General features: G+C 38.6%; 1 protein-coding gene across 1 annotated transcript in view; it reads right to left on the bottom strand.

The window, feature by feature from the left end:
- The window catches only part of CAMK4 (calcium/calmodulin dependent protein kinase IV), a 131,013-nt gene that overhangs the window by 44,672 nt on the left and 71,831 nt on the right, over window positions 1-14,510 (bottom strand). The window contains exons 4-5 of the mRNA XM_051643336.1: window positions 5,578-5,640; window positions 4,841-4,923 (exon numbers count right to left, since the gene is read on the bottom strand). Coding sequence (XP_051499296.1) covers window positions 4,841-4,923; window positions 5,578-5,640 — 146 coding nt within the window. The remainder of the gene's footprint in view (window positions 1-4,840; window positions 4,924-5,577; window positions 5,641-14,510) is intronic.

The following is a 14,510-nucleotide window of genomic DNA, read 5'->3' as shown; positions in this document are numbered from 1 at the left end:
TACATTTCTCCCTTCATCCATCAAGTTCCTGTTTTTATTGCATGGTAACCCAGTATTTGTTCTTTTTCAAACAAGTAAAGCTGCGGGTAACATATCTTAAATACAGCCAATTTCTTTGTATTTTCCTGTACTCAGAAAAATCAAAGGAAAGATGAGGTTTGTAACTTCCTGTCAATGTCTGACTGATGGAGGAAAGAAAAACACTAATTACCTGACTGCTGGAAGCAAGAGAGATCAAAGGGATGATCAAGAGTGCCCTCTGGACCATAGAATGTAGACCAGCACACCCTGACTTAGCTATGTGTTGATGAGGATAGGACACTGCTCTCATTTACATTAAACACACAACAGAAGTAGCACACACACACTGATGACAAAGCCATTGCGAATTTACACTTTACAGTAAATATTGAAGTGTAGACCTACACTTCAGGAGAACCGTAAAAAACAAGTCTAGAATTATTGTGAAATGAACATGACTTGTCTGCTGCTGTTACGTATGAATAACATGCACTGGCAAGCCAATAACAGCTTATGTCATAGGCAGTTAAATTTCTAGCTGTTCATAAGTCTAGAATCCAGACTTACTGAGAATACAATCCTAATTCTTAATTAATAATAGTCTAGCAAGTAGAAAACCTAATATTTTGTAACAGAAAAAAAAAAATATAAAAAATACATACTTCTTGCTAAATATTAAAATTTCTTTCTAAGGCTACTCTGGTTTAATATTAAAACCTGACTATTAGGCAGTAAGGAAGAGTACTGAAAGAAGATTATCCTGTAGTTTTTGTCCTGTAATAATGCTGGAGAATAATTTGCATATCTATTTTTTGCATCCTCCCTGTGATAGTTTATGTAAGACAAATGGCAGGTGTGCCAGTTTGCTTTATTATAACAACACTCCTACCTGAGACCAAGGAAGGTTCTTTACAAGAATTTTTAAACTGCAGCCTGCAGATTAACAATGACTCATCGCCGTTTTTCCATAATGGGAAGGAAACCTGCAGAAATGTCTTAACTTGTTATAGAAGCCAAAACTATTATTTATACCTAGTTTACAGAATTATCTTTATGAAAAGCATAGATGAAGAAATATTAAAACTTCCTTGACAGGACAGAAAGACAGAAACTAATTAAGTGCTCTCTTGGTACGCAAATTAAAGAGCCAGGTAGGTCAGAAGAGTGCCCATGACCACCCCACCAAAGCAACGATACTGCCCTCTCAGCTGCTGTTGAACCCCAGCAGTGGAAAAGTCTTGTGCAGTCAGGTAACTGAGATACAAAAAAAATAGTACTGAGCAATATCATCCTTAGCATCACACAGCCCAGAGAAAGACTGTGGAAATGGTACAATGGTATAACTTCTGATGATAACTCTGATACACAACAGGTGGCTGAAATTTGGCAGCTTCCACGTGATCTTCAAACATGTATGCATTCAAGTGTTTAGTGACTTACAGTAACAACTTTTATCCAGCCTTTCTAGCCTTTCTGTTCCCTCTTAGTACTGCAAGTTTTCTGGAAATACAAATACTTTAGTTTTGCAGACCGTTTCCAGTGTAGCCACTCTCTGGCACAGAAGTGCAACACTTGCCACATTGCTTACAGTGTTTCCACTGTGCACATCTTCATCAGAATCTACATCAGCAGAAGCACAAATTCTTAGAATCATGAAATTGTTTTTGTTGTGAAAGACCTTTAAGAACATCAAGTCCAGCTAGTGTCTACCACACTTCTGCAGCCTGCAGTTTAATTTGGGAAGACCACACACTGTATTTTACTCCTTTTGGGGTATGCTTCTTAGGATGTGTATGATGCTTTAACTGACCACATCTGTACGCAGACATTGAAAGCAGTGGGATATCACAGCAAGGCACTTAGGTAATGACCACACTTGCTCTGCAGAAACTTTACTATTGGTAGGAAAAAAATAAAAGGAAGAGCACAGTCCTGCTAAACTAAACACATTTGATCCGAAAATCAATGGGGAAAGAGATGGGGAATCCCAACATGTCATTTTAGAATAAATTTTCAGAGTGGTACTAAAATTATATTGACATACAATTTTACAGTTGACTGGAATACATGTATCTGGGGATAGACAAGCTTGTTAGGCAACAAGTGGAAGCAATCCATCTCATACAAAAACAAACAGGTGAACATCTAATCACAGAAGGAAAGGACTATGCTTTGGGTTTGATTTTTAGTAAGTAACAAAACATCAGGCCACATCTTTCTAACTCCAGCAAGAGAAACAGCTCTTGCACAGCTGCAGGGGTATAAAGGAATAAAAAACCACAGCAACCTGCTTTGAACAAGCAGAGGATGCATCCAGTGCTAGAGGATGCTAGACTGGGATAGTCACTGATGGCACACACCTCTTCATGTAAGACTGCCAATACCTTAAACCCTCCATCAGCACTGGCTCTTGCCCTGGCAGTGAGGCCTCAGCTAAGACTGAGGAAGGGTTCTACTATCTTCCTCTGGGCAGCACAGTCTGCAGAGACACACCAAAGCTAGCACTCTCTCCTGAAACCTGTACTGAGAGTACCAGGTGGTGGAAGAAGGAGCAAGGAAGATGAAACAAATGGTAAGAAAAATGAGTACTTTACCAGCTCCCTCACACCAAACTCTTTCTCTTTTTCCTTGGGCATGGGAATCCAATGCAATGACTATTCCTGCAACTTTAAACACAAGGTATTCTTCTGGCTCCATGAAATCATGAAAATTTGAGAACTTACCCACTTAAACAAACCTACTTTTTCCTCCCACACACTCTAAATGGACTTGTGTAGCTCCCAGAGTGGGATAGCAACATACATGCTGGTCCCAACTGTCCATGCTAACAGTTCCTGCAAAGTTATCTCAAGCAACAAGAACAAAAGGCAAGAGGACATTTTAAATGAAAAAAAAAAAAAAAGAAAAAAGAAAAAAAGTGAAAAACCTTCCACAGTGGAGTTAAGAAAGCAAGCAATCTTTAATGTCACATCAGCTCACACTTAGAGCATGGCAGGAAGCCAGTCTGTATTAAAATTGCACCATCATCACTGCTTGAGTTGTTCAGTCATTTACAAAGCTGCAAGTGTGTTCCCTCTGATGCCTGATGCTTCACTTAAGTCTGAGTGCATACACTGACCACACCGTTAAGCGGTATCCTAATCCTGATTTACAAAAAAGCATTTGTATCTCTCATCTTGAAGAGAACATTGATCTTCGTAGATACTGATCTACTTGGAGTAAATCAGGTGCTGATCACAAAAATTGTAAAGGCATTATTACAGCCCTGTACAGGAAGAGAATACCAAATTGAAAGGAACAAAAAAGAGCATTAACACACACTTCTTTACTCCTAAATTACTATTTTTTATCATTACTGCAGCTGAAATCAGGAGACACTAAATGAGCTATTATGACACCAAGGGGCACTTTTAGCAGAAATAATTTCTTTTCACCTTCTGATTACAGAGAATAGGGCATAGTGTAGTGAAGTCTTTTTTTTTTTTTTTTGCCAGTCCTGACTGAGGGACCTCTAACTTGCTCATGTGAAATAGAGTCCAAAAACCTGCTCTGACTCCTGTTCAGAAGACAGACTGCCAACACATGAGACCAGAGCTCAGAAACAAATAAAAGATGCTACTCTGCCACTGGTTTATAAAAGACTCCCACCTGAGTGACTGATTAATTCCTTTCCTCTATTTGATGTTCCTTAGTAATTCTAATTTCCATAAGCAGAAACAAGAAGGTATGCCTGAAACCTGGGAACGCTTCAGGGTATTTTGTCCGTAAGAGGTGATCATTCTGCATCTCTTAAAAAGGCAAGTTATTTAGAACAAATAATGAATATTTTTGCTAATGTATACTTCATAAAAGTAGACAGTATCAGCTTGAACCTAGACTTCAGAGGAAATTAGATGAAATCTGAAATGGAAGCAAGTTGGGAAGCTGTCAGACATAAGCAGTATTTTTAGACAATGTTCTATGTACTTAATAGTAAGATGAAGGAAAAAACAGAAAAGTTTGTGGTCAAGATGTCAAAGTAAAGACAAGAATGTATGGATTGACATTATCATTTGACACTGGAAAAAGAATGAGCCTAACCAAACTATTCTAATAAAACTGCAGGTCTTCTGACTAAAGTTAAAGTTGAGTTGAGATTTTTTTGAAATTAATATTTGGAAAAGTGATACATTGGTGATTGGCTGAAAAGCAATAGATACTAATTAAGCATAAAAGAAAAAGACCAGCTTAAAAAAAGTTAGCCAATAAAATACAGGTATCAGACTTCACTGTGCTGCAAGACCTATACTGCCTGTAACAACAAAGTGGTTAATTGTTAGAAGGAAAGTCACATCTACAAAGTGACAAAGAACGTTTGTAAAATAAACAGAGCTTTTATAAATACAATGAAAACCAAAGAGAATTTATCTCTTGTTACTCTCTTTACCAAATTTTTATCTGACATAACACTATTACAGAGCCTGGCAGGCTGACTGTCATCTACCATATTTTATAATAACCTGTCAATGCAATTTTGCCAGTTTTTCCTGCATTTTGTCTGCTCTAGCACACTTTGATGCTATGTGCCTGCTGAGCAACCTCCTTAAATATTGTGTGCTCTTCAGAATTTACTGACAATTTCCTCCATTTTCAATGCATGTACCTTTCAAAAAAAATCTCCTGACAATCACATATCCAAACATATTTTTAAGGCAATTTCTTTGTGAATAAACCATATGCTGATGAGATAATTACAGTAATTACTAACACAGGGATTATGTGCAGAGAAGAAACCTGGACCACAACATCCTTGGGGAAAGTACCAAGTGAAGTAACTTACCTGTCAAATAATTCTCCACCTGTGACCAATTCCAGAACAAGACTGATTTCTGTAGGGGTCTCAAATATCTCCTTCAGTTTTATCTGATAAAAGATAATAAAATTGATTAATTTTGCTTATTTGTCTTATTGTTGAGCATATCACAGAGCCAGCACCAGGCAATGGACCACACTCATTAAAGAAGAGCACGGTATCAGCTGAAGTTGGTGCATTGTTTACTTTGCAGTGGAGCAAGTTATTGTGCGTGTTCTCTTCTACCCCACTTCTTTTTTTGCTAGGTCTATCTCCATTACATTCTCTTCTATAAATACATTATTTTCATTCTACTCATAGCTCAGCAACCTCTATAAAACATGTAACACGGAAGTTTAAGAAGCTTCTTTCACTAGTGCTTGTCAACACCTGTCTCCCACTTTTTCAGAGTAAGTGAATGTAAGACCTTCCTCACCCTTCAAGCAGTGACAACAGCAATTTCCCCTTTCCTTTACAGAACATCTTTTGCATAGTTTCTCACGCAACTCTGTCAGAACATCAATAATTTATTTTTAAGTGTAAGTATAACGCTGCAGTCTTCTATAATAAGCTACTAATACACTTATGAAGATAATTCAAAGCTTGAATTCAAGAGTTTCCCAAGTTTGTATAGTTGAACCACAACAATCATGTCTCAGGAACAGAAATGAATTTTAAAAAACTAAGAAACAAACATGGAGTGAAAAGAACAACACTAAACTTACAATATTTGGATGTGAAAGGCGAAGAAGAACTCCAATTTCTGTACGTACTATTTTCTTGTCAACCTGTTTAAAAATGGGGGTGGAGAAAGTGAAAAATTTATTTCTGTGTTCATCATAGAAACTTTTAGCTCCATCACAGAAAATATGTGTGAATAGATTTTCTAGATCTCCTAGAAGAATATGTTGATGCAAGACACACAAGTCAAATGCATTCTAAGGAGTAACTTGGAGTAATCTTCCTTTTAACATGAGGTAGATACTGCAATAGATAAACATCTGCATGTAGCAAAATTATTACAAATGAACACATAAGTGACACAAGAAGTAGGAAAGACTCTACATTTCTTCTTTTGACTTCAGTTCTGCTCTTGTGTATCTCTTATGATGTTACTTCAGTTTGTGCTAGCACAGCTTCCTTTTTACACATTGTTCAGCAGCTTTAGTGCAAGAGGGTTTCTGCACATAGATGTGCACATCAAACTGTCTAACATACCACTTAAAACAAAAAAAAATTATGCAAAGATCAAACACCTCCAGTCACAGGGAGAGTATAAGATTTAATTTCAATTTACTTCAGATGTATCTCACAGAATGGTCTATTAATGCAAATTAGAAGACTTGCCCTTTCCTTACCTTCTCAAATTGCAGTGTTTAACAATCCAAGCACAACCTAAACCCTTTTGGAAGACATTGGTTTGGGTTGGAAGAGACCTTTAAAGATCATCCAGTTCCAATGCTCCTTTTGTGGGGAGAGGCACCTCCCACTAGACCAGATAGTTCAGAGCCCCATCCAACCTGGCCTTGAACACTTTCAGGGATGGGACATCTACAGCTTCTCTGGGCAACCTGTGCCAGTGTCTCACCACCCTCACAGGAAAGAATATCTTCCTAATTTCTCTTCCAAATAACCAATCAAAATCTACCATCCTCTAGCTTGAAACTGTTCCCTTTCACCCTATTGGCACCCCGCCCTTGTCAAAAGCCCCTGCCCAGCTTTCCTGTATCCCCCTTCAGGTACTGGATGGTGCTCTAAGGTCTCCCTCGAGCCTTCTTTTCTCCACGCTGAACAACCCCAATTCTCAGCCTGTCTTTACAAAAAAACATGCTCCAAACCTCTGATTCAGCCTTTTTTGTTGCAAAGGTAATTAAAATATTTATGAAAAAACTTTGCTGGATTGCAAATATTCTTGCAAACCCTAGAGAAATCCTACAGTGATGGCAATTGTAAGAGTCCTTAGGGATTTCTTGAAACTCACTGACAGTTAACCTCTTTAAGTGGCTCTGCCAGAAAGCAAAATAAAAGAAACTAAAACCAACTTTGAACAGATTAAGTGCACGTGAGAAGCTGAAGAAACAAAAAATAAAAGAGAAACAAAATATTCCACTACCTGAACACCTAATTGGACGTAAATAACATTGTCAGTAGGTAAATCTTCACAAGTAAGCAGCTGCACTGGGATCAAACACAGGACCCCTTAAGCTCTATGATCACCACAGGCTTTATAAACTTTACTGCTTTCTACTCTGAATGAATGTGAGTTTTGTTTTTTGTTTGGTTTGTTTTGTTTTTTCTTGCCTGCTACATAAGTACTGAGCAGCATCTTTGAAGAATGCTCTCCTGTGCAGTGTTCCTAAAATGCTGAGAGCACCAGCCTATGGTTCTGCTCAGTTTCAACATCCTCTTAGCATCAGTGCTATTCAATTCTGGGTTACTTTTGTGAGTGCAAAAGCACAGCCAGGGGCTCCAAAGCTCACTGCAGGGTAGCAAAAGGCTCTTGATTCTGAGACAAATACACATCTGGACTGTTCTCATATACTTTGCATCTCAGACAGGCACAGAAAAATTAATGTACAATATTGCACGGACAGTCATTTCTGCAGAAGGGCTATTTAGACTGGGTAATTTACATTATCCAAAAGCACCATTACAAACTGAACAACCTACAGTTGATTTTTTGCAGTTCTGAAAATGGATATCAAGCATGCCTGGTAACAAACATGGAAGAGGCTGTTCAAATGCTTCCCTTAGGCATTGAGTAGTTACAACTGAGTAACTATAGAGACCTCCTCTTATCTACCAGGTGGCAACAAATTAAGTGAAAAAGTGACCTGAGATTCATTTTCAGGTCCTTGCTTTCCTGGTTGTTTACTATGCACTGCAGACAACTCCCTCTGTGATCCATAATAGTTCCTCTGGTGGTGGTATAAAGAAAAGGTATCTAAATAAAGTCAAGATGCTCAGATGTAATGGCAAACATGCCGCAGAGAAACACTTAGGAGTGTTACATATTTATAAGCAACCTGGAAAATGGCTATGGGGATAGATTTTACAACAGAAGTGTGCATATGTAAGTGACATGAATTGTTCCAGAGTAAATGCAGCAGCATATGTAGTTATGGCATTTTATAACAGACAGACTGTTGACCACTTTTATTTTCTTAACTTCTACACCAAGTACAGAGGTCTATCAACACAATCTTTGTTCCAACAAAATGAAACTACTTATATCAGGGCCACACATGGCCTGTTTTTAGATTGGGCAGGAATATCAGCAATGTAACTACTTATATTCCTGATAGATATTATTTGATCAGATGACAGCCAGGCATTTCACTCTACAGTGTATGTTGCTAAAGTAACAAATTTAAAAACCCAGATAAACAAAGCCCAGTTAACCAAAACTTCTGTTACTGCAAATGTTTGGGCAAGTTAAGTATGGTTGGCTAGATCAAAAACAGAAGTCCGATCTGTGTAGATGTAGTAACTTATCAAAATGACTTGGCAAAACTGTATTTTTGTCTCCTCCTCTTTGCGTGCAATTTAAATAAACAGTTCAATATGTAAAAATTTATCTGAGCTTTCCTCAAATTAACACTACTCACAGGAGTGTCAGTGAGACCTTTATATCACAGCCAAAATTAATAAAGTCAGCAGAACTAGTTGGTATGTGAAGAGAAACAATAATCAGTGTTAACTTTCAGATGTTTCCTGGTTTCAGGCCTTAGCAATTATCATTCTACAAGCCTGTTTTATTGTTTTTAATCTATGCTAAATGGGCTAGAATATGCTTTTGGTCAAACATTTAATTAGTAATTAAAAGATTGCTTTTCTCTGTGTGAAAACCCTACACTAATTCTGTACCAGTTTGTGCAAAAGACCTGGTCAATTTTAATGCTGGTGGGATTTTACTGAGCTGTATTTTGTCTTTTCAAAACTTAAACTGCAAGCAGTCAAGAGGCACTAGCTGTCATAGGCTTATGAAGAAACATTATCCTATGATTCAATTTGAGAAGTAATTTGCCAGCTAATCCTGAACGGGTTATTTATGAGTTCTTCACCACTGACCCTAGACACGAAGATTTCACCGCCCATAGTACTAAACAATCAAATAAAGTTACTAGACGGCCTGTAATTATTTAAACCCGTATCTGTATGCCTCCGTGGCTTACCTGCGGAGACAACAATGTGAAGTGCTAAAAGGCAGCAAATCTGCAAGAACTGCCTGTAGGTATGATCCAGTCCTTGCCTTCTGCTGTGGTGTTCTATGGTACACTTTAGTAAGCAAACCAGGAGCTGTAAGAGTAGCTGTAAATGTAAATGTATCTGCATACTGGCTTTAATCTAGCTAAAGTACCTGCAGCAGCAAAGATCCAGTGACCTGAACTTAAGAGCCAGAAGCAATTCAAGAACCCAACGGGCTGAACTGAAATGTTTATCTGTACTGCAGCCCAGAGCATGGCTTTGTGGTGTTACCTGACATCAATAGAGAAACGGTAGCATGATGTATGCACTAAACACTGCAATTGTATGTCCTGTTTACAGACAGACAGACATAGGATTAACAGCATTAACCAAGTATTTCACACAACCAAGGCTCAGAAAGTTAGGACAGCCATTGCAAGTGTGGGTGAACAAAATTATCATATTAAAGCATTTTACATAATAAAAGTAATTACTCCCAGATTATTCCCAGAATTTTGTCTCTCCAGTTATTTCACTTCTCTAGAATTAGTAATTTATCTATTTTTTAGATATCTGTATACACATGCTGTGTCACACAGTGAATTAGTAGTAGGTCTATAATCAGTCTATTTCTGATTTATAAATTTCAGACTACTTTGAGAAGGGAAAGGGATGGAAAAATCCTTAACAAAAGCTGAGATTATTCCATGTTTCCATGCCTTAAGATGGTTAGGTGGAGTGATGCTACTAGCCCCTGAGGTATAAAAGTGTTGCTTCTATCTGAATTAAATGAGATATAATGAACAGACTAATCCAGTTACTGCCTTGCAATATGGTATGCCTTCCTGAAAACAGGTAGCCAGCAGATGTATAGGTCCCTCAAACTTAGCATACAGCAAGAGCTGAGCACATTCACTATCCTGCAAGTCTAGTCCCTGCTGCCCTGCTTCCCTAGGTTGCTGTGGCCATGGTGGGACACACCTGGCCAGATGTGACCACCACGTAGGTTAGGTGACAACACTGTGCCCAGGCAAGTTGCACGAAACAGCTCATGAGGAGCTGCAAGGCACTGTGCACCTCAGCGACACTGCTCACCCCAGCTCTGAACAGCCTCTTATTTAATATCCTACTTAATGAACAAAATTACACATCTCTTATTTGAGCAATGAATGCTTTATCAAACCAGCAGGTCAGGCTGAGCTCGTATTTCTCTAGGAATATAAGAAGTGAGCTGCAAATCATTATCAGACTGCCACCACACTCTACTAAAAGTGCTTCTAAGAAAGATTTTTAAGTTTGTCTCATCTAAAGTACCTGCTCTGTAGCTTCTTTCTGTATTTTATGGAGTCACTTGCTAATTAACATTTATAATTTTACCATTATTTTGTCTTCTTATAGTTAAGCCGAAATATTAAAACAACTACACACAGGGCTGATGATTCACTTAGGTTTTCATGAAAGGTTTCAAGAGAAAGAACTTTCAATTTAAATAGATCTTCACATGAAGAAGATTCAGAGATCATAGAATCATAGAATTATTAAGGTTTCTCAAGTAAGTAATTCCTACTGTGTTTTAGGGGCTGTTCTTGCTGACACAATAATTTTGATTATCCATAAGTAAACTCATCCATAAGAAAACTAATATTATTAATGCAAAGCAAATAGACTATTCACTATTAGAGCAACTAATTATCTGTACACATGTCCATACTTTCAATTTGCAGCTATAATCCTTCAACAGATGTTTGTTCTTCAGACTGAACACTCTTAGACTGAACTACTGCAGGTAACATGAATGTGCTTGCATTTATACCAATTGATGTCTAAAACTCTGTGAGTACATGCAAACTGGCTGGCTGAAAATACAGACTAGTGGAGATTGTACAAGCATGTGCTTTAAAAAAATGAATGAGAAATGCACTATCTGTATCTGATAGTGCTGTTAACCTGTTAAATGCAAATTGTTCAATGAAAAAAGCAACAATGTGTTTCTCAAAAGGCACAGTACACTTGCTGGCAAGCCATCAGGTGGATAGAGATGCTTTTGGGATTCTACAGACTTCAGCACAGTAAATCACATGCTGACATATCTGTTAAACAGGCCCTGCATCTTGTAATACACTAATTCAACGAGAAAGCTAACCAGATGAAGGTTGTATTCCCCAAAGACACATGAGCCTTCGCGTACGGGTTCTGTTGCTCACACACATTCAGATGGTGGCATCACCAAAGGGTGAGGCACATATAGCTTGCACAACACTGGTCATTTCCAATAACATATTTTATGTCTGAGCTCAAAACAATTTATATATTCATGAGAACATGCCTTAGTTGTGGTCTATCTATCTGACTAATCTGGTTGTTACTTCTGTTCCTGCCTCACACACACATCTATGCAAATATGTTTGATAGTTGTTGAACGGCTTACGGAAACAAATGTCAGGCTATTAGGTATTAATGAGCTGCTCATTTCAGCTATTCACTATTTATAGTTTGTTACTGGCATTGCTACTTTCCCTAAAGCTGGGTGGAGAAGGACACTTTTAAGACACAAGAACAATGTTCAGATGAAAAGGTAACTACATTTTTTTGTTGTTCAAAGTAGTCACATTTATAGGATTATTTAAAAATTGTACTTGCCATTTTCTTGCCCGTTCTTGCTTTTCACCCATACAGTTACAAAGCCAGCAAATCCCTCTCTTAGTGAAAATGTATTAATACATTAATACATACATACAGCTTTTATTCTAGGTGATACAACCAGTTTTAGACATCTGGCATTCTGCAACAGCTTCACATTCACAATATTCCTCTGAATAAATAAACTGCCATATGACAGTAGTCCCTTGCTGCTATGATTTCAGGAGGTCCAGGCTAATTTTTATGGTAGCAATATGAGGACCTAGAGTGATTGGGGGGGCAGAACAGAGAGGGGTCAGCATTCCCTCCCATTTCCTGCCATACTCCATAAAATCCAGGATTTAAAGACCTCACTTTGTAGACTGGACACCGTGAGCTGCATTTCTTGTTAGTGTTATCTGTCAACAACTAATGTGTAGAATTCACAGAACTTTTTTTGTCCCTACATCTCTCCAATTCCTATGGAGGATGTCTCAGCCACATTAATGACAGCACTTTAACTTGCCTCCTCTGTCAGGATCTGTGAGCTGTGCTGGGAAAAAAAGGACAAATGACTGAGCCCGCTGAGAGCAGCAGGAACATACAGTGACTTCCCGCTCCAAGAGATCACCCCAACCTGTGAATTCCATATGGAAGAGCCACAGAGTGCCCTCCATATTTGATCCTGTGCTCCCTGACATTTCATACAATTTATGAGTAAATGAAGCAGATGCCGAATGGAGGCACCTGCAAGCTATGCAAACTTGAACTAGAACAGGTGAATATTTCAGGAGACTCATCCACATCTCCTTTTATGGCTACTGAATTCATAGGTAGGTTTGGCAAATCACACAGAATCAAACGTAAAAACCACCTCTGATGCATAAAGTGTGATTTAGGGTCCCATTTTTGTACTTCAAAAAAAATTCACAACCTCTGAAAACCTGTAGGTTCTTATGTTACTGCAGGTAAAATCTGTGGCTACTTGAGCTTTTGGTAAGGTGTAACTACTCAGTGATGAGAAAGTAGACTTTCAACCTACCTTTTTTGAGGTTCTTATTACAACCACAATACTATGACCACACTGTCACAAACTTTGGGATGAACAAGCTCCGTGGTAATAAAGTTGTCTCTCTTTGAATACATTTCATATATCCATTAAATGGGATGAAGAAAACCTGGCTAATAACACAAGATTTCCTAGGTGACATAACACAGAAGTTAAAAGGTGACATTACACAGTGTGTCTGCTATAGGCCACCTAACCAGGAAGAAAAAGGGCATGAAGCCCTGTACAAAGACAGACAGGAGCAGCCTCACATCTGCAGACCCTGGTTCTCATGGGCAACTTCAACCACTCTGGTATCTGCTGGAAGGACAACAGAGCAGGACAAAAACAATCCAGCAGGTACCTAGACTGCATCAATAATAACTCCCTCCTCCAAGAGACACAGGAGCCAGTGAGGAACAGGTGTTGTGATGGATCTCCTACTCACCAACAGGGAGGGGTTCCCTGGGGATGGAAATAGCAAACGCAGTGTTGCCTGTGGTGACCATGAGATGGTGGAATTCAGGATCCTGAGGGCAGGGAGGAGTGTGAAAAGCAAGACTTCAACCCTGGACTTCAGGGAAGGAGATTTTGGCCTCTTCAAAGATCTCCTTAGAAAAGTCCCAAGGGATAAGGGGATAAGCCCAAATGACATTTAATCTAGTCAGGGAAGTCTAAGACACTAAGAAGGGTTTCTCTAAGTAGACAGGTGACAAAAGGAAGGGTATGGATTGCTACTGAATGAGACAGGGGGTCTGGTGACACAGGACATGGAAAAGGCTGAGGTATGGATTAACTTCTTTGCCTTGGTCTTTACGAGCAAGGCTGATCTTCAGGAATCCCATGTTCCTGAGACGAGGGGCAAAGGCTGGAGCAAGAACAGGTGGAAGAGAATCAGGTCACGGAAGACTTAAGCAAATTGAACTTGTGGAAGTCCACAGACCCTAACAGGATGCACCTAGTATAGGAAGGGAGTGGAGTGACCCTCCTATGAGGAAAGACTGAGTGACCTGGGTTTGTTTCAGTTGGAGAGGAGAAGGCAGATTTTACCTGTGAAGTAAAACATGTAGGAGGTAGCTATTGATGTGTTATGAACTGCGGAACTGGTTGCCTGGATATAAATACAGATCTCACACCTAGCCTCAGTACTTCATGTGCTCCTCATCCATAAAACATGGAATGATAGCATGCTTTCTCATGTTGCAGCTGTAACACAGCAATGGCCAAAAAGAAAGAAGAATTGAAATTAGTTAAAACAGTGGAATAAATAATTTTCCTGGATTTCTCATTAACAGACTTTCAGCTTCTAATTTGCAGAAATCAGAGCTCTCATCTGCAGGAATTAGGACTTTTCCCCACAAATTCTTGAAAGCCATGTCAGAGAGTTCTTTTGTCTTTGTATTTTCTCATATTTTTATATTCAAATTTTTACCTACTGTGTTTGCTGCTCAGTCCAGAAACCTACAATTATGCTAATTCTTCTGTAGCACTGTTCTTTTCTAAGTGTTTAAAGAGCTAAAACCTGCATGAGTTTCATGTATCTCACAGACAAAAAATGAATTCCTGCAGGCTGATATCCCTGAGAGTACTGCTTAGAGGTCCTCAGAAGTTCAGCATATCATGTAATCTTTGTAATTCTAAAATCAATGTGAAACAAAATTCTCTCAAAAAACTGTAAATGAAAGTGACTCCAGTACCACAGACTGAAATACAAAACAAACCATCTTATTTATGCTATTTCTTCTTACAGCAATACTTCCAACTGGTTTCAACTATATCAGCTGAAAACATGCCCAGTTGGAG

This window comes from Apus apus, chromosome Z, assembly GCF_020740795.1.
Source record: "Apus apus isolate bApuApu2 chromosome Z, bApuApu2.pri.cur, whole genome shotgun sequence".
In the NCBI taxonomy this organism is placed as follows: domain Eukaryota; kingdom Metazoa; phylum Chordata; class Aves; order Apodiformes; family Apodidae; genus Apus; species Apus apus.
Note: the sequence above shows the minus strand (reverse complement) of the source record. Positions and strands in the feature narration are given on the sequence as shown.